Source organism: Dipodomys spectabilis, unplaced genomic scaffold (assembly GCF_019054845.1).
Source record: "Dipodomys spectabilis isolate Male_0828 unplaced genomic scaffold, ASM1905484v1 ptg000030l, whole genome shotgun sequence".
NCBI lineage: Eukaryota > Metazoa > Chordata > Mammalia > Rodentia > Heteromyidae > Dipodomys > Dipodomys spectabilis.
This window is the reverse complement of record NW_024870707.1, coordinates 9,151,221-9,175,620: the sequence shown is the minus strand read 5'-3', so window position 1 is coordinate 9,175,620 and position 24,400 is coordinate 9,151,221. Positions and strand designations below refer to the sequence as shown.

Here is a 24,400-nt window from a genome sequence, read left to right as displayed (position 1 = left end):
GGGCGGAGCGACCTGGCGCTGGCCCAGGCGCTGCAGCCATTAAGCCGGTCCGAGAGCGGAGATGGTGCGCCAGGTGGGCACAGAGCTTCTTCCTGGACTCTAAGGACAGGTGAGCCTCCGGGGTGTTCCCGCTGTCCCGGAGGGCGCCCGGGAGGTGGAGGTTGGAGGCGGGGCGGAGGTAAACAGGCTGGACGAGCTGCTGTGGCCTCCCCGCCCTCGGCGCTCCTCCCTCCACCGGGCACCGGGGAGGGGACGGAGGAGGAGCCCGGGGAGCGCCCTGTCACCCGCGGCGCTCCAGGAAGCCGGTCCTGAGTGTGAGTGCACTGCTGAAGCATCAGGTGAGACATCCTTGCTCTCCTACAAGGGGTTTGCCGGTGCCCGGCCCGGTGCAGGGCAGGGAGGGAACGCGGTCCGTGCCCGATGCTCCTTGCCAGGAGGAGAGGCCGTGTGTGTTAAGAATGCTCTTTCTGTTTCCCCCCCTGCTTCAGGCATTTACGCCGTGGATAAAGTGAGACCCAGCTTGTCCGTCACCCAGGACCCCCTTCGCTAAAGATGATGCACGTGCCCTTTGTGAGTGTGGGGAGAGGTGGGGCGGGGGCAGGGCCGTGGTTTAAGGGTGGCTGTCGCCTTGGAGCCTCTATGGAGAGGTAGTGTTGGCGCTACATCTCCACCTGCAGCTGCTGGGTCTCTGGTGTGGGTCGCTTGCCACCTGTTGGAGGAAGTTGTCTCATTACGCATCCAGCCTGGGCAGAGCCGGAGGCTGGGCAGGTCTGTCTTACCCAGGCTCAGTAGAAGGCCTGACTCCCCAGGAAGAGAGAGGCAGTAAGGGGCAGAGGTCTTTCCATAGAATGCTGCCCTCCAGAGTGAAACCAGGATCCAGGATAGGCGCCTGGGGCTCAGTGTCTGAAGCTGGACCTGCTGTGTGTGGCCTTTTCTGGGGTCAACTGGTTCACCTCATGACCAGCACTCCCAGCAAATTCCTAGCTCCGGCTTCTCATTCTACCCTACAGTGAGGATCAGACATCATCATGAGGCCTAGGCAAATGTCTTTATCCAGCCTGGCAGGACCACAGGTTTGAGTATAGGGTTTTGAAGTAGACTATGGAAGCTGTGATCACCTCCATGTGCGATCAAGTTCAAGTTCACTCCCTTCTCCAGAATGAAGATTATGCCATTTACAACTTAGAAGTGCTTAAAACAGTACTGGGCACCCATACTGAGCACTCTACAGTAATTTATTTTCCTTGTTATTGCAACCCCTGAAAGAGCTTATCACAGAGTGCCAGATGGCTTATTTGCCATCTGGAGTGGCCATTTTTTCTTTCTTTTTCTTTATTTATTTTTGTGCTAGTATTAGTTCTTGAAGGCAGGGCCTGCGCACACTGTCTTGAGCTTTTCTTCTCCAGGCTACACTCTTCCCACTTGAGCCACAGTTTCACATCTGGCTTTTGGTAGCTAATTGGAGATAAGAGTCTCATGGACATTCCTGTCTAGGCTGCTTTAGAACCATGATCCTCAGACTTAGCCTCCTGAGTAGCTAGGATTACAAGCGTGAGCCACCAGCTCCCAAGTGTGGTCACTTTTCAATATACTCCTCCTCTATATGGTAACATTGTTCTTAGCAATAATCATGGAATGAATAGTAAGTATGTACAGAAAGGAAATGAAGACAGTGAACTTAATATATGTAATCATGCCAGTAAAAATAAAAATGAAGCTGAGTTTGGTGCCTGTAATCTCAGCTATTTGGAAGATGAAGGCAAGAGGATCAAGAATTCAAGGCCAGCCAAAGTTGGAGGGATCCTATTTCAAACTAACAAAACTGAGCAAAAATAAATGTCATCATGTGAAAACAAAGAGTAATGTATTCATAGCTTATAATTGTATTAATATACTTTGGAAAAAAGGAATGTTTTTATGCACATGGAGGTCATCCATAGTAGTGAATAATTATAATGCTACTGTTTCTGTTTTGGAGACTTCTGAAAAAGTTGTCTATGACTTTGTCAGACAAAGTCAATTCATATTCATATTCAATATTCACTAGAGCTAGATTTGCCAGTCTGTATTTGTTTGCTCATTTGATTGGAGAATGCTTATTGCTAATTTTATTTTTGAAAGTTGCTTTCATACGAAACAACAAAGATAGTTTAGAATAGTCCTTAAAGCATTTGGACTAGCTTGGCACACAGATTCACAATATAGCTTGTGGTCTTAAAAGAAATCAGTTCTAGTGGCTTTTAAATATCTCTACATTCAAAACATTTTCATGGAAATATCTAACAGAGAAACTTCATCGTACTTTTTAGTTTCATTTGTCAGAACTCCCCCAATTTTTCTTTTCCTTTAAGAATATGGCAGATAGGGCTGGGAAGGTGGCTCAGTGGTAGAGCACTTGCTTTGCATGCCTTAGGCCCTGGGTTCGATTCCCCAGCACTACATAAGCAAAAAGAAAAAAAGCCAGAAGTGGCACTGTGGCTCAAGTGGTAGAGCGCTAGCCTTGAGCTGAAGAGCTGAGGGAGAGGGACAGCGCCCAGGCCCAGAGTTCAGGCCCCACGACCGGACCCCCCCCCCCCCAAAAAAAAAAAAAGATTGAAAAAAAAAAAAGAATATGGCAGATAGAGAGTAAACTTTGACATTTATTTTCTCCACTGCTTTTAGAACAAGTCTAGTTCCTGGTTTTTCTTTCAGTTTCTTCTGGCACTAGGAGACCAGACTGGGCAAGAATACAAGGTTTAGCAATATAAACTGTGTCTGAAGAGAGCTTGAGCCATGTAGAACCATTAGGAACTGTTGAAACAGTGTGCTGACACTGAGCAGAAGACAAGATGTTCTTTTAAAGAAAAGGCATAAAAATGTATAAATTAGAAACTCATATGTATACATATATATACATACATATTATTAAATCTCAGTAGTAACTTCTCTCCTCCCCTCCCCTTTCTTCTCTGTTCTCCTCTCCCCTGGGTTATCCACTCCCCTTCCCTACCCTTTCTTCTTTGTTTCTTTCCCCTTCTTCAGTTTTCTTCTTTTCCTCCACTCCTTCTCCCTCCCCTCCCTTCCTTTTTCTTCTCCTTCCTTTCCTTCCTCTCCTGTTCCTTCTCTCTTCCTTTTCTTTCCCCTCTTTTACCCTTTCTTCCCTCCCCTCCCCTTCCTTTCTTTCTTCTCCTTCCCTTCTCTCCCTCTCTTTCCTTTCCTCCCCTCTCAGCAGGGAAACTGATCACTCCTCTTGGACTAAGCCCAGCCATCACAGTCATCCATCCCATGCAGAGGGCAGTCCCAGGTACTAAGGAGTTGAAATGTTGGGCCTAGATCTCCTCTTGGTGGTTGAAACTTGCTGGAAAGCGTGTGCCCAGAACCTTTTCCTCCAGCACTTAATCTCTCAATCTGGCTGGTTAAGCAAAGCTACGCTATCATGTGAAGTCTCATATGGAACCTGAAGTGGAAGCTCTGTAATGGGAAAACGTGATGGGCCTTTCCAGGGCTCTAAAGTCCAGAATCCGTTATTAACGGTTGCACATTCTTAGTTTGTTTGACAATCTGGAGACTCTCAGTGCAGCTAGTTAGGGGAGCTAGTGCAGCTAGCAAAGGGGAAGAGAAAGAAGACCTTTCTCCAGTAGAAGGCGGACTTGAGGTCGTATGGGGCTTTCTCCTCAGTCTGGAGGGGCCACAGGCTGAGAGGGACTCCAGGAACAAGCCAGCACATTCCTCTTCTGAGAATGTTGTATGTGCTGCACTGAATGTTGGAGAATTAGCCTTGTTCTGGTCCTCAGTTTGCTGCCCAAGTCTAGCTGTCAGACTGGGCGTGGGGGGCATCCATGTGGGCTCAGCCCAACAACTGCACATTGCGGTCCTCTCAACAGGTTGTTGCTGAAACAGCAGCAACTCGTGCTGCAGGGGGCAGAGGCCTCAGGGGCCTCAGGGCAGCGTTCAGGAATGCAGACATTGACCCTGACACAGAACCCTTCTCGCCCCTCCCCTCCTCTCCTCTCCTCCTCTGTCTCTCTCCTTCCTTCCTTCTTTCCTTCCTTTTCTTCCTTCCTTCCCTTTCTTCCTTCCCGTTGGTCATGGGGCTTGAACTCTGGGCCTGGGCACTGTCTCTGAGCTCTTCAGCTCAAGGCGAGTGCTCTGCCACTTGAGCTACAGCACCAATTCCAGTTTTCTGGTGGTTAATTGGCAATAAGAGTCTCACAGACTTTCCTGCCCCAGCTGGTTTTGAACCGCGATCCTCAGATCTCAGCCTCCCGAGTAGCTAGGATTACAGGTGTGAGCCACTGGTGCCTGGCTTCTTTCCTTCCTGCCTGCCTTCCCTTCCCTTCCTTTCCCTTCCCTTCCTTTCCTTCCTTCCTTCCTTCCTTCCTTCCTTCCTTCCTTCCTTCCTTCCTTCCTTCCTTCCTCCCTTTCTTCCTCCCTCCCTTTCTTCCTCCTTCCCTCCTCTTCTCTCTCTCTCTCTCTCTCTTCAGGTCTGGGTGCTGTCCTTGAGCTTTAATTTTGCTCAAAGCTAGTGCTCTATCACTCCAGCTATAGCTCTACTTCAAACTTTTTTTTTTACATAAGTTTTTTATTGTGAAGCTTTTTTTGTTTTGTTTTTTCTTTCTTTTTTTTTTTTTTGTCGGTCATGGGGTTTGAACTCTGGGCCTGAGCGCTGTCCCTCAGCTCTTCAGCTCAAGGCGAGCACTCTACCACTTGAGCTACAGCACCACTTCTGGTTTTCTGGTGGTTTATTGGAGATAAGAGTCTCAGGACTTTCCTGCCCGGGCTGGCTTTGAACTGCAATCCTCAGATCTCAGCCTCCTGAGTAGCTAGGATAAGAGGTGTGAGCCACTGACTCCCAGTGCTTTTTGGTTTTTAATTGGAGATAAGAATCTCATGGACTTTCCTGCCTGGGCTGGCTTTGGACCTTGATCCTCAGATCTTAGCTTCCTGGGTGACTAGGATTACAGTCATGAGCCACAGATACCCAGCTAAGTGTGTGGGTGTATGTTTAATTTCCAAAAAGTCAGGCTTCATTTTTTTTTTTGTTTTTCTTTCATGTGTTCCACCACTGAATTACACTCTAGCTATAAACCCGTGTTGAGGTTGAGTAGGGGTTTGCAGGTTAACACTGAAGGAAAACCTTTCAGCGCTGAGGCAGAAGTAGGCAGAGGTGAGTCTTGATGTTGAGGCCCTGGGAGCTGAGCGTTATCTGATACTCTGATACCAGTACCTTCGTGTGAATGACTTCACACAGGAACTCTTTTGTGTATATGTGGTACTGAGGGTTTGAACCCAGGTTTCCTGTTTTCCAGGCAAGCCTTCTACCTCTACTACCTTTTTTTTTTTAATCAAGAAAGGAAAATTAATGTAATGGTATACCTATATGCCACAATTTGTGCTATTTTCAAATGTTTAGTTAATATATGCTATTCTATAGGGAAGTGGTATGATTATTCACTTTAGGGATGTGAGAAAAAGTGCTGGATAAAATGGGTAGCGTTTCCCAGTGTCATAGATACAGAGGTACAGGTGGGACACAAGTGTAGAGCAGTGAGCTTCCATTAAGACTGTGGTCTCACAAAGGCCCATTTGGGGAACTTCTCATCTTCCATATATTTTGGGTTCCAAATCAATGGACTACCTTGATACAATTGTATGTTTTGTCTTCTTTCAAGTTTTGCTGTCCTAGGGCTTGAACTCAGGGCCTGAGTGCTGATTCTGACCTTTTGCACAAAACTAATGCTCTACCACTTAAGCCACAGATCCATTTCTGGCTTTTTTTGGTGATTAATTGGAGATAAGAGTCTCACAGACTTTTCTGCCTGGGCTGGCTTCCAACCGTGATCCTCAGATCTTGGCTTCCTGAGTAGCTAGAATTATAGGCATGAGCCACTGTTGCCTGGCCAATTGTGTGTGTGCACATTTCATTTCCCAAAGAGCCAGGCTTCACTTTTGGTTTTTCTTTCATGTGTCTATAAATCCCAACACTTTAGATCTTAGGATTCAGGCAGATCCACGGCAGAAACTTGACACTGCTTTGTAGACAGCTCTGAGACCATGAGCAAATTCATTTCCACTTCGAAGCTCAGTGTCTGGGTCTGAAAAACGAAGCTGGGTTTTATTGGGAGGGCTGGGAAAGTGACTCAGTGGTAAAGTGCTTGCTTTGCATGTATGAGGCCCTAGGTTCGATTCCTCAACACCACATAAGCAGAAAAAGCCAGACATGGTGCTGTGGCTCAAGTGGTAGAACGCTAGCCTTGAGCTGAAGAACCGAGAGACAGCACCCAGGCCCAGAGTTCAGGCCCCACGACCAACCAAAAAAACCCCAAACAAAACAAGGCCCAATTAGTAGATACTATCCTTTGCTAAATGCCTCCTGTGTGCTATTTTGTAGCTGTTGATGATTTTTAATTATTATTATTATCATTATTGTTATTTTTTGTGCTGGTACTGCAACTTGAGCTCAGGGCTTGGGTGCTATCCCTGAGCTGTTTTGATCAAGGCTAGTGCTCTGCCACTTGAGCTACCACTTTCAGTTTTGGGTAGTTAATTGAAGGTAAGAGTCTCATGGACTTTCCTGCTCAGGTTGACTTTGAACCATGATCCTCATATCTCAGCCTCCTGAATAGCTAGGATTACAGGTGTGCCTAGCTTTATCTGCTATTCATAGCTGTTGTTGTATTTGATCCTCAACATAATACAATGAATCAGGAATTCTCTATAGTTCGTCCTGTTTTCATAAGGAAACTGAGGCTGGGAAAAGTTGGGTAAACTGGCTAGACAGTGAATAGCTTCTGGGTTTGAACACAAGTCCAAAATGGAATCACTATTGTGTTTCTGAAAAAGAAAGTATCTCTCTCTCTCTTTGTCTCTCTATCTCTCTGTCTCTGTCTCCTGTGTGTGTATGTGTGTGTGTGTGTGTGTGTGTGTGTTAGTACTGAGGTTTGAACTCAGGGCCTTGGATTTGCTAGGCCAGCACTCTACCACTTGAGTCATATGCCCAGCCCTAATGAAGTCCATCTTGGATCGAACAAATAGAGCAGTCATGCTCATTCTCCTACTTTCTGTATTTTTGATAGTCTTGAAATATTTCACAGAAAAAAACTTAAACACTGAAGACACAAATGGGGCGTGGGTGGGTGGCATGGTTTCCAAAGTGGCCTTGAGTGCAGAAAAACACTTTTTTTGTATTGTTTCAACCTTTGGGTTGCAAACTGTTCCCAAAGTGGCCTTATTTTCCATCTTGGTCCTGCCCAGTGCCCAGGCTTTGTGAGTGTGTGTGTGTGTGTGTGTGTGTGTGTGTGTGTGTGTGTGTGTGTGTGTGAGGTCAGGGATCATTCTGTAATAGGTCTCCCTGGAGGGCCAGGCTGCCTCCTTCCTCCTGGCAGGAGTGAGGGAGCCAGTTGTTCACATTCCAGCTTTGCTAGTCTTAAACTAATGTTGGGCAAGTTACTTCTTCTCCTCTAGCCTCAATTCCACTGCCTCATTTTCACTGTCTGTGAAAAGGAGACGTGTACACACATCTTAGACAAACTTTTCAGCCAGACTCTCTCTGCCTTTTATTTTACTTATTTATTTTTGTTGGTCATGGGGCTTGAACTCTGGGCCTGGGCACTGTCCCTGAGCTCCTCAGCTCAAGACAAGCTCTCTACCACTTGAGCCACAGCACCACTTCCGGTTTTCTGGTGGTTTATTGGAGATAAGAGTCTCATAGACTTTTCTGCCTAGGCTGGCTTTGAACCGTGATCCTCAGATCTGTCTCCTGAGTAGCTAGGATTACAGGCATGAGGCACCGACACCTGGCCACTCTCTCTGCCTTTTATTAATTTAATTTGTTTATTATGCTGGTATTGGGGCTTGAACGCAGGGCCAGGGTGCTTTCACTTAGCCTTTTTTTGCTCAAGATTGATGTTTTAGCCTTTGAGACACACCTCTCTGCATCTGACTTTTTGCTGGCTAGTACTAGTAGAGGTAAGAGTTTCACAGACTTTTCTGCCTGAACTGGCTATGTACCTTGATCCTCAGATCTCAGCCTCCACAGTAGCTAGGATTTCAGATGTGAGCCACCAGCTTCTGACGCCTCTTTGCCCTGTAGATACTCTCTTTCCTGTGGTGTCATGCTGGGCAGACAATGGAATCATGGAAAAAATTTAAAAACACACAGACTTGGGATGTACCCCAGGAATCCTGTTCTGACTACACTGTAAAAGCAACCTGAGATGTCTACCCACCTGAGTGCTCCTTTGTAGCTTGCTGTCCATCTTCCCTCTCCTTCCTGCCCATATTCCTGTCTCCATAGCCCTGTTACTAACCACATCTTCTTCCTAAGCACTTCTGATTGGAGTGCAGAGTGTAGGATTTGGGCATCTTTAAACCTGGGTTCAAATTCTCTTTTGCCATATCTCATTCCCCTTATACTTTTAAGTTCTCAACAGAAACCTCATGTGATGTGCCTTCTGCCTCAGTACTCTTTTTTTCTGGGAGAGGGTAGTACTAGGCTTGAACTCAGGGTCAGGGTCCTCTCCCTTGGCTTGTTTGGTCAAGGCTGGTGCTCTATACTTGAGCCATAGGTCTACTGCTGGCTTTTTGCCAGTTAATCAGAGACGAGTCTCAGAGACTTTTCTGCCTGAGCTAGCTTTCAATCTACTCAGCCTTCTGAGTAGCTAGGATTATAGGCGTGAGCTGCCAGTGCCTGGCCTCCAATTCTCTTAAATCCATTTCAGCCAGGCCGTAGTCTCCAGCATTCAATTCATACTCACTCCAGACTACTCTCTTGAGCTCAGGCCCCCAGTGTGCCTCCCTGCCCTCTTCATGTGACTGCCTAATGTGCCTTTCAGTCCAACCTGGCCTAACCTGAGTGTCTGGTCATCCCTGGCCCACTCACCTGCAGCCTGCTACCTCCCAGCCTCCCAGTTCCTCTTGCCTTCACATCCCTCCTCATTCCATCTGTGAAAGCTGCTGACCTTCAAAGTGGATCCAGCTTCCATTACCTCTTATCACCATCATTACCTCTCCTGCCCTGATTGCCTAACAGCCTGTTTCCCTTGGTGCCCTTTGCATGACCTCTTCCCAGGTAGTAGCCTGAAGGACCCTTTAAAATCCTACATGAGATCATGTTCCTCCTATGCTGGGCACCTTGCAGCCATGCCTGTTAGTCAGAGTCAAAGCCAAAGGCCTCATACAGGGTGGCAGGTGCTGTACTAGCTGCCCTTCGCCACCCCCATATAACCTCTTTGATCCTTCAAGCTACCAGTGTCCTCTCTCCCTCACCCATGCTGGCTTCCTTGCTGCTCCTGACCACCTGGGGTGATTCTCTCTGCCAGGAGGCCTTAGACATCTGCAGACTTCATTCCCAGACCTCCTTCAGGCCCAGTGAGACCCTCTCAGGTCCTCTAGACCCTCTCTGACCTAGACCCTCCCTGACCACCTAGATTTCCCCTGCCTCCCCTCCTCCCCCGCTTTGATTTCTCTTTGCCTCCTAGTTAACATTACATCTCACACCCACCTTACCTGCACTCTAGCCCCAACATTGGGAATGTTCTTTCTTTCTTTTTTTTTTTTTTTGGGAGTCATGGGGCTTGAACTCGGCCTGAGTGCTATCCCTCAGCTCTTCAGCTCAAGGTGCACTCTACCACTTGAGCCACAGAAGCTCCTGGCTTCTTTCTGTTTTGTTTTTTGTTTGTTTGTTTTTATTTATTTTTTGGTGCTGGTCCTGGGGCTTGAACTCAAGCCCTGGGTGCTATCCCTGAGCTTCTTTGGTTCAAGGCTCGTGCCCTACCACTTGAGCCAGGCTGGCTTCGAACCACAGTCTTCAGATCTCAGCTTCCTGAGTAGCTAGAATTACAGGCGTGAACAACCAGCACCCAGCTTTTTTATGTTTTTGTTTGCTAGTCTTCTAATATTCTAGATTATTTTACTTTATTTTATTTTTGTCAGTTGTGGGGATTGAACTCTGGACCTGGGCTCTGTCTCTCAGCTCTTCAGCTCAAGGCTAGCGCTCTACCACTTGAGCCACAGTACCACTTCTGGCTTTTTCTGCTGGAAAATGTGGTACTGAGGCATTGAACCCAGGGCCTCATGCATGTAAGGCAAGCACTCTACCACTGAGCCACCTTCCCAGCCCAAATTCTAGATGATTTTAAAATATACTAAGTATTAAAATTACTACGTTTTTTTTTTTCCTTTTTTTTTCTTTTTTTTGTCAGTCATGGGCTTGAACTCTGGGCCTGAGCGCTGTCCCTACGCTCTTCAGCTCAAGGCTAGTGCTCTACCACTTGAGCTACAATGCCACTTCCGGTTTTCTGGTGGTCTATTGGAGATAAGAGTTTCACAGACTTTCCTGCCCGGGCTGGCTTTGAACTACCATCCTCAGATCTCAGCCTCCTGAGTAGCTAGGATTACAGGCATGAGCCACTGGCTCCCGGCTCTGAGTTCTTTTTTATTTTTTAACCATTTGGTTTTTTCCCTTGCTATTGAACAAAATTTCGGCCTTTGTTTTGTTCAGGAACAGCTTAGGTGCTCAGGTGGTGCCTGGCAGGCAGCTCAGTGAGTGTCTGCTGAGCATCAAGGGAATGACCCATGGGTGACCCGGGGTGAGGGGACTTCCAAGAAGTTTCCCTTGCCCTCTCCCATCCTGTTGGGGTGGGGAAAGGGAATTGTTAAAATAACAATCGTCAGCAAGTCCTGCAAGTGAGGCTGGTGATGGCTGCGGGTTTGGAGTCCAGATCCTCAGTAGCTCTGCAGCACACACATATCACATCATACCCCAGTCCTTGTGTGCACATACACAATGAATCACATCCTAGTCCTAGTGTGCACATACACAATGCATCACACCCCAGTTCTCATGTGCACACACATCGCATCACACCCCAGTTCTCGTGTGTGCACACACATCACACCACACCCCAGTCTTCGTGTGCACACACACACATCACATTACACCCCAGTCCTCATGTGTGCATACACACAACACATCACACCTCAGTCCTTGTGTACTGCACACACAATGCATCATACCTGCAGTCCTCGTGAGCACACATACACACAATGGATCACATCCCAGTCTTGGTGTGCACACACAGAGAACTCATCACACCCCAGTCCTCATGATGCCTTCAGTGTTTCCTACCTTGCAGGGCTTCAGCTTTTAGATCACTAACAACAACAACAACAAAACAACAAACCCAGCACTGGCTGTGTAGCTTTTTTGTTCTTTATTTATTTTTCCTTTAGTGGTCCTGGGGATCAAGTCCAGGGCCCCAGGCTCCCTAAGCAATCTCAACCACCGAATAACACCTCTCAGTCCCAGGGATGTCTTTTTTTTTGGGGGGGGGGGGAGGGAAGTGATTTCCATGTCTATTTGTGTAATGAGACATGAAAATGATTGTATGTATGCATGGATGTTGGCTAATCCATTTAGTGAGTTTCACTAAGGTTGTTTGGGTTGTTTTCTTGCATGAATTTCAGAGGCCAGAAAATGCTTGGCAGTTTGCTTGCTAAGGAAAAAAAGGTGTCACACAGCCATTCTGTAACTTTGCCTTTGTAGGGAGATAAAAGCTTTTTGTTCTGAAACTCACAGGCGGGTGGTTACAAAGTTTCAGCCTTGCCATAAATTTGTCACTGCCTGTGCTTTGTAAAAGTCTTGATTGGCTAATGTGCTGGCTGGGGTTCCTGAGTCCCAGTCCTGCCCTGGAGGAAGTAGCCTGGGGCTGGGGCTGGGGCTGGGGCTGGGGCTGGGGCTGGGGTTGGGGTTGGAAAGCTCTCTGCCAACCCAAGGTTTTATGACAGGGGGATGGCCAACTTTTTCTGCCAAGGTCCAGCTAGTAAACATTTTAGGTTCTGCAGGTCTCCGTCACAATTTCTTAACCCTTTTGTTGTAGATAGACAGCATGCATACAAGGGCAACAACCAATTTGGCTGTGTTCCAGTTAAATTTTATGCGCATTGAAACTTGCATTTTCACCAGGCACTGGTGGCTCACACCTGTAATCTTACTTACTCAGGAGCCTCAGATCTGGGGATTGCAATTCAAAGTCAGCCCAGGCAGAAAAGTCTGTGAAACTCCTATCTCCAATAAAACTACCAAAAAGTCTGGAAATGGATCTGTGGATCGAGTGGTAGAGTGTTAGCCCTGAGAAAAAAAGCCCAGGGACAGTGCCTAGGCTCTGAGATCAAGCCCCAGACCTGGTACAAAAAGGAAAAAGAGAGAGACAGAGAGACACAGACAGAGACAGAGAGACAGAGAGAGAAACTTGCATTTCACACAATTTTCATGTGTCAGAAAATATTCTTGTTTGATTTTCCTTTTGTAAAATCCAATCTGAATTTGAAAGCAGGCTAGACAAAAGCAGGCGGGTAGGTCTTTTAGTAATGGACTATAATTGTCCTGTTTGTAGATTGGGCACATGAATTTTTACATTCTTAGTTTTGATCCAGCGGAGTTGGAGGATGTCTGTCATTAAGTAATTGCTTTTCTAGTTGGATTTTAGTGGCAGAGTATGAATTATTTATCATAGCTTCTTTCATGGTTCTCTATCATTCTCACTGGTCCTTGTAAGACCCCCTTTTTGTGTAGGTCAGATTCAAGCCTGTAATTCTGGCTGCTTGGGAAATAAGAATCATCAGGCATAAAAGTTCATCAGACTCTGTTTCACTCAATAGCTGAGTGTGGTAGTTTTTTGTTTTTGTTTTTTAAATCCCAGCTACACAGAAGACCAATAAATAGCTAATGCAATGACAGAAGCCTGTCATCCACAGTGACACAGGAAAGCACGCATAGGAAGATTGCAGTCCAGGTCAGACCCAGTATAAAGTGAGACCCACCTCAAAAATAATACAAATAATGCAAAAAGGGGCTAGAGGTATGGCTCAAGTGGTAGAGAATTTGCCTAGCAAGTGTAATGCCCTGAGTCTCATCCTCAGTACCATTAAAGAAGAAAGAAAGAGGAGCTGGGAAGGTGGCTCAGTGGTAGAGTGCTTGCCTTGCATGCATGAGGCCCTGGGTTTGATTCTTCAGCACCACATAAGGAGAAAAAGCCAGACGTGGTGCTGTGGCTCAAGTGGCAGAGTGCTAGCCTTGAGCTGAAGAGTTGAGGGACAGCACTCGGGCCCAGAGTTCAGGCCCCACAACTGACCAAAAAAAAAAAAAAAGAATTCAAGGACAGTGCCCAGGCTCAGAGTTCGAGCCTCAGGACTGACAAAAATAAAAGTAAATTTAAAAAAAAAAGAGAGAGATACAAATGGCCAGTCATGGTAGCACACACCTGTAATCCCAGCACTGGAGAAGCTAAGGTAGGAGGATCACACTGGTGTATACTTTCAGGTGCCCTCTTCAGCCCAATTCACCCCTATACATTCTCTTGCACACTTGCCTTCCCACCCCTTTCTATGGTCCTGAGAAAATAGCTGCATGTTACTACCAGACACTGATAGGAATTCTCTGCTAGGTGCTAGGCCAGGTTGGCGGTATCTGTGAGATTCCCTCCAGGTTTGTCTGCTCCTGTTAAATGCTATGGGTCTGTCTGGTTGATGGTCAGGGTGTAGTTAAAGCACGGGGCCTGGGAATCAGTCAGCCAAATGTTGATTTCTGGTCTGCTGCCCATGAGCATGTGGCTTTGTGCCAATTCATCCACCTCTCTGAGCCTGATTTCTTTTTATTTTTTATTTTTGGTCCGTCGTGGGGCTTGAACTCTGGGCTTGGGTGCTGTCCCTCAGCTCTTCAGCTCAAGGCGAGCGCTCTACCGCTTGAGCCACAGCGCCACTTTCGGTTTTCTAGTGGTTTATTGGAGATATGAGTTTCACGGACTTTGCTGCCTGGCCTGGCTTTGAACCACGATCCTCAGACCTCAGCCTCCTGAGTAGCTAGGATGACAGGCGTGAGCCACTGGTGCCCAGCTTCTGAGCCTAATTTCTTTATCCATCACTGGGGTTCATCATAAGACCTGGGATAGGTGTGTGGGTTTATCGAGCTCTCCTTGTAAGCCACTTAGCAGCGAGCTTGTCTCAGAGTAAGAGTTCAATGAATATTATTCTTAAAAAAATCGACAATAAGGCCGTGAAGAAGTTCTTTGGTTTGTATTTTGCAATCCTAATGACTGGAGACAGGTCTGGGGTCCCTGCAGGCCTTGAACACAGGCTTGTGAGCATGTGTCTGCCTGTGTACTGCCAAGTTGATGGTTTCCTAATAGATTCTTGCCCCTGGTCCCTGGGCCTCATATGGCTTCTAACAGTCTTGTTATTGGTCTTGCAGCCAGAGCCCAAGCCTGGAGACCTGATTGAAATTTTCCGCCCTTTCTACAGACACTGGGCCATCTACGTTGGCAATGGATATGTGATCCACTTGGCTCCCCCAAGTAAGAGCAATAGGGTCCCAGCTGTTTTGGACCCAGAGGCTGGGAACTGGTGGGGGGGTGGTGAACTGTGGCCCTCACTTTGCCCATGCTCCCCACTGGCAATTTGTTTTTAAATTTTACAAACAGAATGTGGTATGGAGCAATGTTTTTCAGATTCTGCTCCTTGGAACACCAGGTGGGTTATTTTTCTTTTCTTTTCTTTTCTTTTTGCCGGTCGTGGGGCCTGAACTCTGGGCCTAGGCTCTGTACCTCAGCTCTTCAGCTCAAGGCTAGTGCTCTACCACTTGAGCCACAGCACCACTCCTGACTTTTTCTGCTTATGTGGTGCTGAAGAATTGAACCCAGGGCCTCCTGCATGCAAGGCAAGCACTCTGTCACTGAGCCACCTTCCCAGCCCTCCCAGGTGGGTTCTTTTTTTTTTGGGTCCGGTTGTGGGGCCTAAACTCTGGGCCTGGGCACTGTCCCTCAGCTCATCAGCTCAAGGCTAGCGCTCTACTACTTGAGCCACAGCGCCACTTCTGGCTTTTTTTTTTTGCTTATGTGGTGCTGAGGAATCGAACCAGGGCCTCATGCATGCAAGGTAAGCGCTCTACCACTGAGCCACCTTCCCAGCCCTCAGGTGGGTTCTTGTAAGGGTTGAGGTGGGTATTCAAGGGCACTCAAGTTCTGCTTTTACTGTGTGTGTGTGTGTGTGTGTGTGTGTGTGTGTGTGTATTGGTTGGTTGTGAGGCTTGAACTCAGGCACTCTACTTAAGCTTTTTTGCTCAGGGCTGGCACTCTACCAATAAAGGGTTTTTTGATGGTTAATTGGAGATAAGAGTCTCACAGACTCTCCTGCCCAGACTGGCTTTGAACTGCAATCCTCAGATTTCAGCCTCCTGTTATTGGTTGTGGGACTTGAACTCTGGGCCTGGGTGCTGTCCTTCAGCTCTTCAGTTCAAGGCAAGCGCTCTACCACTTGAACCTTAGCACCACTTCTGGTTTTCTGAGTGGTTTATTGGAGATAAGAGTCTTGTGGATGGGCTGGGAAGGTAGCTCAGTGGTAGAGTGCTTGCCTTGCATGCATGAGGCCCTGGATTTGATTCCTCAGCACCATATAAGCAGAAAAAGCCGGAAGTGGTGTTGTGGCTCAAGTGGTAGAGCTCTAGCCTTGAGCTGAAGAGCTGAGGGACAGCGCCCAGGCCCAGACTTCAGGCCCCACGACCGACAACAAAAAAAAAGAAAAGAAAAAGAAAACTTAAAGACAGTCTCCAGGACCTGAGTTGAAGCTCCAGAACCAGCACATGCATGTGTATGCACGCGCACATACACACACACACACAATCACACACTACTATGAGACTGATACTGGGTGGTTCTTATCTTTTGATGTGTATTTATGGGGAGGGGAGCTTATTCCCTGCAGTCCAACTATAGATTCTGTGCCTTTAACTATGGCACTGTCACCTAGTCTGACATTTCCCAGTGTTATCATAAATTGTTTGATATACCCATGTGTCCTTTCTATGGTTGGTTACAGTATTTTTTTTTTGTATTTTCTTGGATAGACTATGTGTATTTCAGGTTAAGCATGTAGAAAAATCATTGTCCAAAGCAAGCCAGGGCAAATATTCAAAACCCTATCTGAAAGATAAAACAGAAAGGATCAGGATGTAGCTCAGTTGGCAAAGAGAACAAGAACAAAGTCCCAAGTCCTAATACCACTAGGAAAAAAGAAAAGAAAAAGAAAGAAAATGCATATTTTTCAGTATTGGCTCAGCAAGGTAGAACGACATGTGTGGACCATTCCAGGTGGTCAATGATGAAATCAGGACCAGAGCCCTGACCTTCTGAGTGTCAACCTGGGCCCTGTGCACCTTCCACCAGACTTAAGGAAGCTCTTACTCTTAGGTGTTGACTCTGCATGTGCACAATGCTGCAAGTTGGTGTGTCCTTAAATTTTGTGCCCTAAACAATTTGCTTGACTCACCCTAGGGCCAACCTTGCCACCTGCCCTATCTGAGGGCTGCAGGTAGATGGGCCTCAGGGCTCACTCTGTCTGTGAATTTAGGCCTTACAAGAGGATGCCTGTCTTTTATTTCAATGATTCTGTCAAGCACCACCAGCCCTATTACTGGAAACTCAGAATTCCCTGATTTTCTAATATCTCCAACTAACTAGAGGCAGAGGGCTTTAGTCCTCTCCAGAAAGCCAGGTAAAGCAGGATCTGGAATCTGACCTCCCTGCCATTGCTGACTGGCTGTCACAGTTGAAGACTGGTCCTGACCAGTGTGTTGGGGTGCTATTACTGTTGGGGCACTGTGTCCTGATTCTGGCAGGGCACAGTGGCCCTCTGTTAATGAACCTTCTTTTATGATGCTCCAAGTACCCATTTCAAACATCATGTGCTCTACCTTGACTGCAGGTGGGCTGGGAGGGAGACTCAGCCTTTGTTCTGACATCAGCTCTCCTTTACTGCCCTCCTGGCCCTGCTTTGGAGCCTAGACTCCTTTTCCTTTATTCCAGGTTTGTTTGTTTGTTTATCTTGTCAGTCATGGAGCCTGAACTCTGGGCCTGGGCGCTGTCCCTCAGCTCTTTAGCTCAAGGCTAGCGCTCTACCACTTGAGCCACAGACCACTCCTGGCTTTTTCTGCTTATGTGGTGCTGAAGAATTGAACCCAGGGCCTCATGCATGCAAGGCAAGCACACTATCACTGAGCCACCTTCCCAGACCTCCAGGTCTTTTTGTTTGTTTGTTTATTTATTTATTTAAAATATCTGTTCTTGCTTGTAGCCAATGGGACTTGGTCAGGGCTGCTGGCCTATCTCTCAGACTTCCTGTGCATCATGTCTAAGGAAAGCAGTCATGGCTTATATTTGCACAATCAAGAAAGATACAGGTGTCACAGGGTGCAGTAGATCAGCTTCTCTAGGGTAAAAAAAAAACCCAAAAAACAACAAACCAACAAATCAGAGAACTTTACTAATATTATTTTTTCCCCTTACACTTCTTGCTCAAGTTCATTTCTGAGTTGGTTCTTTATGCTAGGCATAAAGATGCATGAAAATCCCCAAGATCCCTTTGATGCCATTTGTATATTGCTAAGTTGGGAGATGACTAAACCCTCCAAGCTCATACACCTAGCAAAAGACAGATCCCAGATCAGGCTAAGGTTTGCCTGACTTCAAGAAGCCTAGCTTGGGGCTGGGAAAGTGGCTCAGTGGTAGAGCACTTGCCTTGCATGCATGAGGCCCTGGGTTCGATTCCTCAGCACCACATAAGCAGAAAAAAAAAAAGCCGGAAGTGACATTGTGGCTCTAGTGGTAGAGTGCTAGCTTTGAGCTTTGAGCTGAAGGACAGTGCCCAGGCCCAGAGTTCAGGCCCCATGACCGGACCCCCCCCCCAAAAAAAAAAAAGGAAGCCTAGCTTTTGACTACCACATTGGCCAAGGAAAGCCAGATTGGATCTTTGAGATAATTAATCTTTTCAACTTCATCTGATTGAGAGACACCTAGGATATTTGCAAAGCACACCTGTGTGTGTGTGTGTGTGTGTGTGTGTGTGTGTGTGTGTGTGTGTGTGTGTGTGTGTGTGTGTGTCACAGCAATGACTTGTGGATGGTACCCAGGCTGGATACCTCGCTGGAAACAGCTCTGAGCCCCAGGCTGTGCCCTGGACCAATTCCTTTGTTTTCTCTTTGTGGATGTACAGGTGAAATGGCAGGAGCTGGTGCAACCAGCATCATGTCTGCCCTGATTGAGAAAGCTATTGTGAAGAAGGAACTGCTGTGTGATGTGGCTGGGAGAGACAAGTACCAGGTCAATAACAAACACGATGACAAGTACACCCCACAGCCTCCCAGCAAAATCATCCAGCAGGCAGAGGAGCTAGTGGGGCAGGAGGTCCCCTACAAACTGACCAGCGAGAACTGTGAGCACTTTGTCAATGAGCTGCGCTATGGAGTTGCTCGCAGTGACCAGGTACGTTCTCAGATTGTGTCCTTTTTCCAGGAACCAGCCCATTCCCCCACCTGACATGGTGAGGGTGGAGACAGAGCATGAATAAACAAGAGAAAGCAGCAGAGAGATGCACTTCTTGTCTTCCAGGATGTCAGAGGAAGCACAGCTCACTGTATTTAGCACAGCAGTGGCCAGAAAAGGCAGCCCAACCACAATGACCAGGCGTGTTGTTGAGCCTTCCTTGGCCACTCACCTCTTAGATGACCATCAATGGCTCTGGACACAGGCTTTATTCTACCCCCGCTCCCCTGAAGAAAGCCTTTCAGAGTTGAAGCAATTTGTGGCCATTCATTTCCTCCAACAAATCTTGGCCTTCACATCTATATTGGTTATTTCCTGGGAGTCAGACGCAGCTTTGCTGAGTACAGAGATGGAATTTAAAGCCCAGGTGTTTGACCAGCTTCTGGGGTTTACAAACAGCACCATCATCAGCCCTGCCAAGGCCCCAGAAGTGATCCCAGAGCCCACAGGGGAATGTAGTTTGTTCATTTATGTCTGATTTTTTTTGTCATACTCTCCTTCTCCTTCTCCTTCTCCTTCTCCTCCTCCTCCTCCTCCTCCTCCTCCTCCTCCTCCTCCTCCTCCTCCTCCTCCTCCTCCTCCTCCTCCTCCTCCTCCTCCTCCTTCTCCTCCTCCTCCTCCTCCTCCTCCTCCTCCTCCTCCTCCTCCTCCTCCTCCTCCTCCTCCTCCTCCTCCTCCTCCTTCTCCTCTCCTTCTGCTTCTTCTGCTTCTTCTTTCGTCTTTCTTCTTTGTCAGTTGTGGGGCTTGAATTCAGGGCCTGGGTGCTGTCTCTAAGCACTTTTGCTCTAGGCTAGTACACTACCACTTTGAGCCACAGTGCCACTTCCAGATTGGAAATAAGAGTCATGGGGACTTGTCTGCCTGCCTGGATTGGAACTGTGATTCTCAGATCTCAGTCTCCTAAGTAGCTAGAATTATAGGTATGAGCCACCAGCCCTGGCACACCCCTTCTTTTATTTGCAATTAAAAAAAAAGCCAGTCCAGGGGCTTGAACTCAGGACGTGAGCCCTGTCCCTGAGCTTTTCTGCTCAAGGTTGGTGCTGTATCACTTCAGTCACAGTTCTACTTCCAGCTTTTTGGTGGAGAGGTAAGAGTCTCTTGGATTTGTTTTCCCTGGCTGGCTTGGAACTGTGATCTTCTCATCTCAGCTTCTTGAGTAGCTAGGATTACAGGTATAAGCCTCTGGTACCTAGTTTGGCATTTCTAATGAAGAATGATTTTTTTCCCCTTTTCACCATATTCTGATTTAAAATCTGTGATGCACATGATGTAGCCACTTTCACCGTCAGAATTCCTATAATACCAGCACAGAAGCGATCCTGGATCTATGAGTTATAAAACAAGAAGATTCCCAAGCTAGCACCAACTTTTGGACAGATTGCTTATCCCCAAGAGTTTGTACCATCAGGACTGAAACTAGATACCATTTTCTTGTATTTAATTGCCCGCTTTGACTGCATACAAAGCATGACCACCATCAATGAGGTGATTATTGTTTACCTTGACAAAGTATCTTTTGTGTGAACTAGTGGGCTCAGCATTCTTTCTCATGCTGTGAGGTTCTGTAAAGATCTAGGGCCATATTGTTTCTCCTCCATTATCTGTACCATTTTCCCTACCCTACCGCAGAGCTTAGCAAGGAAACCACTGGATACACTGACTTAATGTAGGTTTCCTAGTGAGAGTAACCCACCCCAACATGGTGACTACAAAACCCTATGTAATCCCCCCCCCTTTTTTTTTTGTTGGTTGTGAGGCTTGAACTCAGGACATATGCCCTGTTACTGACCTTTTTTGCTCAAGGTTAGTGCTCTACAACTTTGAGTCATAGCTCCACTTCCAGTTTTCTAGTGATTAACTGGAGACAAGGGTCTCATGGACTTTCCTGCTCAGGCTGGATTTGAACTGTGATCTTCAGATCTCAGCCTCCTGAGTAGCTAGGATGACAGGAGTGAGTCATCAGTGCCTGGCTTCGAATTCCCTTTAGAGGAAGGTTTAAGGCTAGCTACCAGTACCAAAGTTGCAAATAAACAAGAGAGGAAGTGAGGAAAGAGGGCATGAGATGCAGAAGATAGGTACTTTGGTTCCAGGGAGAGTTTATCAAATGACCATCCAGGTGCCTAGTATTGTTGTTTCTATATGAGATGTCCAGAATCTCTACCAGATTCTTGTAGGCAGGGCAAAGTTCTGTGAACAGAGAAAAGTAGGAAGTCCGAGAGTCTTTTAGACTCTCAGTATCTTGTTTGGGGTCTGCTATACCTTCTCCCTTTGTAGGCTCACAAATCTATTTCACTCTGTTGGGGTGAGGGAGTAGGTTCAAGGATCTGACTACAGCTCTCCCTCCAGTCCTACTTCTAGAGGTACCTGGGGTCATCAATCTGAACCTTTTGTGAAACCCTTAAGAAAAAGTTCCTGCCGGGCGCCGGTGGCTCACGCCTGTAATCCTAGCTACTCCGGAGGCTGAGATCTGAGGATCATGTTTCAAAGCCAGCCTGGGCAGGAAAAGTCCGTGAGACTCTTATCTCCAATAAACCACCAGAAAACCGGAAGTGGCACTGTAGCTCAAGTGGTAGAGTGCTAGCCTTGAGCTGAAGAGCTGAAGGACAGCGTCCAGGCCCAGAGTTTAAGCCCCACAACCGACAAACAAACAAACACAAAGGGAGCCCGGATGCTGATGGCTCACACCTGTAATCCTAGCTACTCAGAAGGCTGAGTCTGAGGATCACAGTTCAAAGCCAGCTCATGCAGGAAAGTCTGTGAGACTCTTATCTCCAATTAAATACCAGAAAACCAGAAGTAGTTCTGTTGCTCTAGTGGTAGAGTGCTTGTCTTGAACTGAAGAGCTGAGAGACAGCACCCAGGCCCAGAGTTCAAGCCCCATGACTGAAAACAAAAACAAAAAACCCCACAAAGGGAACTCAAGAGAAATCTAGGTGTGATGGTGCACACCTGTAATTCTAGTACTGAGAAGTTTTGGGCAGGAGGATCATGAGTTCAAGGTCAGCCTGGGCTCTCCAGTGAGATCTTGTGTCAGAAAATCCTTAAAATACAAAACCTGCCAGGTGCCAGTGTCTCATGCCTGCAATCTTAGCTACTCAGGAGGCTGATATCTGAGGATCATGGTTAGAAGCTAGCCTGGACAGGAAAGTCCAGGCTTATCTCCAACTAATCTCCAACTAATATCAAAAAGCCAGAAGTGGAGCTATAACCAGAAGTGGTAGAAGGCTAGTTTAGAGGGCTGGGAAGGTGGCTCAGTGGTAGAGCGCTTGCCTTGCATGCATGAGGCCCTGGGTTTGATTCCCCAGCACCACATAAGCAAAAAAGAAAAAAAAAGCCGGAAGTGGTGCTGTGGCTCAAGTGGTAGAGCGCTAGCCTTGAGCTGAAGAGCTGAGGGACAGCTCAGGGAGAGTGCTCATGCCCTAAATTCAAGCCCCAAGATGGGCATAAAACAAAACAACCCAACCCAAACCCAAAACAAAAGACAAACAAAACAACAATGGCAAAACAGAATCCCCGCAAAGAGAGCCCAGCATGACTGGCGGGATGGGGCGGGTTGTAGAGTGACTGGCGGGATGGGGCGGGTTGTAGAGTGAGGAGCTGAGTCACTGCTCTCATGGAGATCACACCTAATTGAGTTCTCAATAACATCTCCCTGACTTCACGCTTTCCCATTGGCTGGCCCAGAATCTTGACCATCCTGCCATCATTGTCCCATTCTTTCCAAGGGCGCCCTTTAAGAGTGTTACATGCTTTAAATAGCCACAGGGTGAATCCATTTTCCCTGGATTATGGTTGCATCATGTAAATTCCAGGCCAGATGGCTTCACGCTCTGAATCTTTTCCAAATTTAGCCCTCTCCTCCATACTTCCCTGCCAATATGTATTGGCCAGGGGAGGCCAAGAGGCATGGGAGGCATCCTGAGCTCAGTGATCCTGCCGAATGTACAGCGTGTTCTCAGATTCCCGATATAGAGTATGACTCAGTGCCTTCTTGATTGCAGGTCAGAGATGTCATCATGGCTGCAGGTATAACAGGACTGGGTTTGGCCACCTTGGGACTCATTGGAGCCATGTTCTCAAGAAACAAGAAGCAAAAGCAATAAATCCTGTCAAGGACATCTTTGTCGATGGGGAGGTGGGAAGGCTCTTTTGCTAAAAAGTTTCATTATGTTTTGTGATAAGCCTTATTTTCACAGAATAAAATAAAGCACAATAAGAGAGGCCTTTATTAGGGGAAATGCAGCACAAACTGCCTGGTGTGATGTTTGTGGAGGGAACTAGACTGTGTACCTGGTGACCACTCCCTCCCCCGCCCCCCCCCCCTGCAACCTCTTACTAGTTTGTGTCCTTTGTACTGCAGAAAACAGAGTCTAACTCCAGTCATCTCAAATTATCTTAAGACTGTTCTGGTTATCAGGATATGTCTGGGCTGACCAGGGAGACAGGCAGTCCATGTATATGGAAAAAGAAACCATCAGATAACAAGGGCTGTTGGCATGGAACTTAATCCATCAAGGTGCCTGAGATTCTAAAGTTCATGTGTGTAGATGTTCAGTGGAGTTGGGGAAAAAAAATCCTCTGCCATAAACAAATTTAGTATTTGCTTTGGCCAAACTTTCTAAAAAGTTTGCTAATCCATGTCTGTCTTCTGCCTTATATGTTCCCTCTCTTCATGCTGCTTCTTTACCACCTCTATGTGCTACAACTCCATGTCTCTGAACCCACGTTCCCACCTGTTCTCAACTCCATCCTCTCTTTGTCCTTAACTCTATTTCTGAGATTTTTTTTTTTTTTTTTGCTAGAGCACCAGGAATTTATAAAACACTTCCCATCCCCCAAGCACACCAAGCAGGCCTGTTCTCCATACAGGACCCCCACACCTGGCAGGGCAGTCAGAGCCAGGCTGGGGGCACAAGGGACGGGGTAACAGAGGTCAGAGGCTACTGGCTGGAAGTCCTGGATCCCCCATATAAAGGGAGGGAATAGAAGGGCTAGAGGGGGAGAAAGGGGTCAAGTGGAGAGCAGGCTGGGGGAGGGAGACCACAAGACACGCATAACTAAAAGCATAAAACCAGCCCTTGAGATGAAGCTTGTCCTGCGTAGTGGACCCACACATGTGCGTGCACACACACACACACACACACACACACACACACACATACATGCACAAGACAAAATGCTCTTAGGACAAGGGGCTGAGTCCCAAAGGACACCCCCTCCCATCAGAGGTAAAAATTGGGAGGGATCAAACCAAGGCTGTCAGGAAGCCAATGCTTTACCAGCAGGGCAAGTTTGGGGGTTGTTTGTGTGTTTTTTTTTTTCCTCTTCAAAGGGGAAGTTTAAAAATCTACAACAAATCATGCCGTATACATTAAGAGAGATTAAAAACCGGTAGGCTATCCCCTCCTCACCTGAGCCCCCCCCCCCCACACACACAAGCTAAACAATGAATAAAGAAACATGCCCAGGTGAGGTCTCCCCACCCAGATACAAGTCCCAGAGTGGGAAGCTATGTACAAGGACAGTCTGGGCAGTCCCAGCTGCCAGGATTGATCTGTGAGAGCTGGGCACGGAGGACACCAGGGTAAGAACCCACCCAGGGGAAGGACAGGTTTCCAAGGACAAATTTTAAAAATATCAAAGATGGGAGCAGATGGTGTGGGAGATGTTGGGGGCCCTGGGCGGCAGCAGACAGGGCACCGGGGAACTGTCATCACTGCTGCTCCAGGTAGGCAGACAAGAGCAGCCCTGGTGGCCGGAAGTCCAGATGCCGGTTGCTGACCTTCATGTGTCGCCGGCCCTCCAGGTCAGCACTGGCTGAGATGAGGTCCATGTCCTGGCAGACGGCACGGAGCAGGAGCCTCTCAAAGCTGCTGTCCAGCATGGCCGTGTATACAGCCTGGGGGACACAGAGAAGGCCGTCAGCAGCCTCCTCCCACTCTCCAGTGTCTCCCTGGGGAAGCGGATCTCCCTCGGTGTGTGTGCTGGGTCCCCCCCGCGGCCCGGCCCTCCTCCTGGGCTCGCGCTGGCCCTCTCGTCCTGCTCTCCCC

The 24,400-nt window shown here is 47.5% G+C and overlaps 1 protein-coding gene across 2 annotated transcripts; it reads left to right on the top strand.

Moving 5' to 3' along the window:
- Positions 1 to 22,592, top strand: LOC122105326 (phospholipase A and acyltransferase 3). Of its 2 annotated transcripts, none has more exons than XM_042676535.1 (5): positions 1 to 109; positions 489 to 570; positions 14,228 to 14,330; positions 18,022 to 18,290; positions 22,352 to 22,592. In XM_042676535.1, the coding sequence occupies exons 2-5, from the start codon at positions 553 to 555 to the stop codon at positions 22,451 to 22,453; spliced, it is 492 nt and encodes a 163-aa protein (XP_042532469.1). In that variant the 5' UTR covers positions 1 to 109; positions 489 to 552; the 3' UTR covers positions 22,454 to 22,592. The 2 variants fall into 2 exon arrangements, with proteins under 2 accessions (XP_042532469.1, XP_042532468.1); XM_042676534.1 differs by lacking the exon at positions 1 to 109 and adding an exon at positions 225 to 338.
- The last annotated feature ends 1,808 nt before the right edge of the window (positions 22,593 to 24,400 follow it).

Excerpts from the sequence above, each read along its gene's own strand:
- LOC122105326 (XM_042676535.1), top strand. Across the intron at positions 14,331-18,021 it reads GATCCACTTGGCTCCCCCAA|GTGAAATGGCAGGAGCTGGT; the intron begins GTAAGAGCAATA and ends GTGGATGTACAG. Across the intron at positions 18,291-22,351 it reads GAGTTGCTCGCAGTGACCAG|GTCAGAGATGTCATCATGGC; the intron begins GTACGTTCTCAG and ends TCTTGATTGCAG.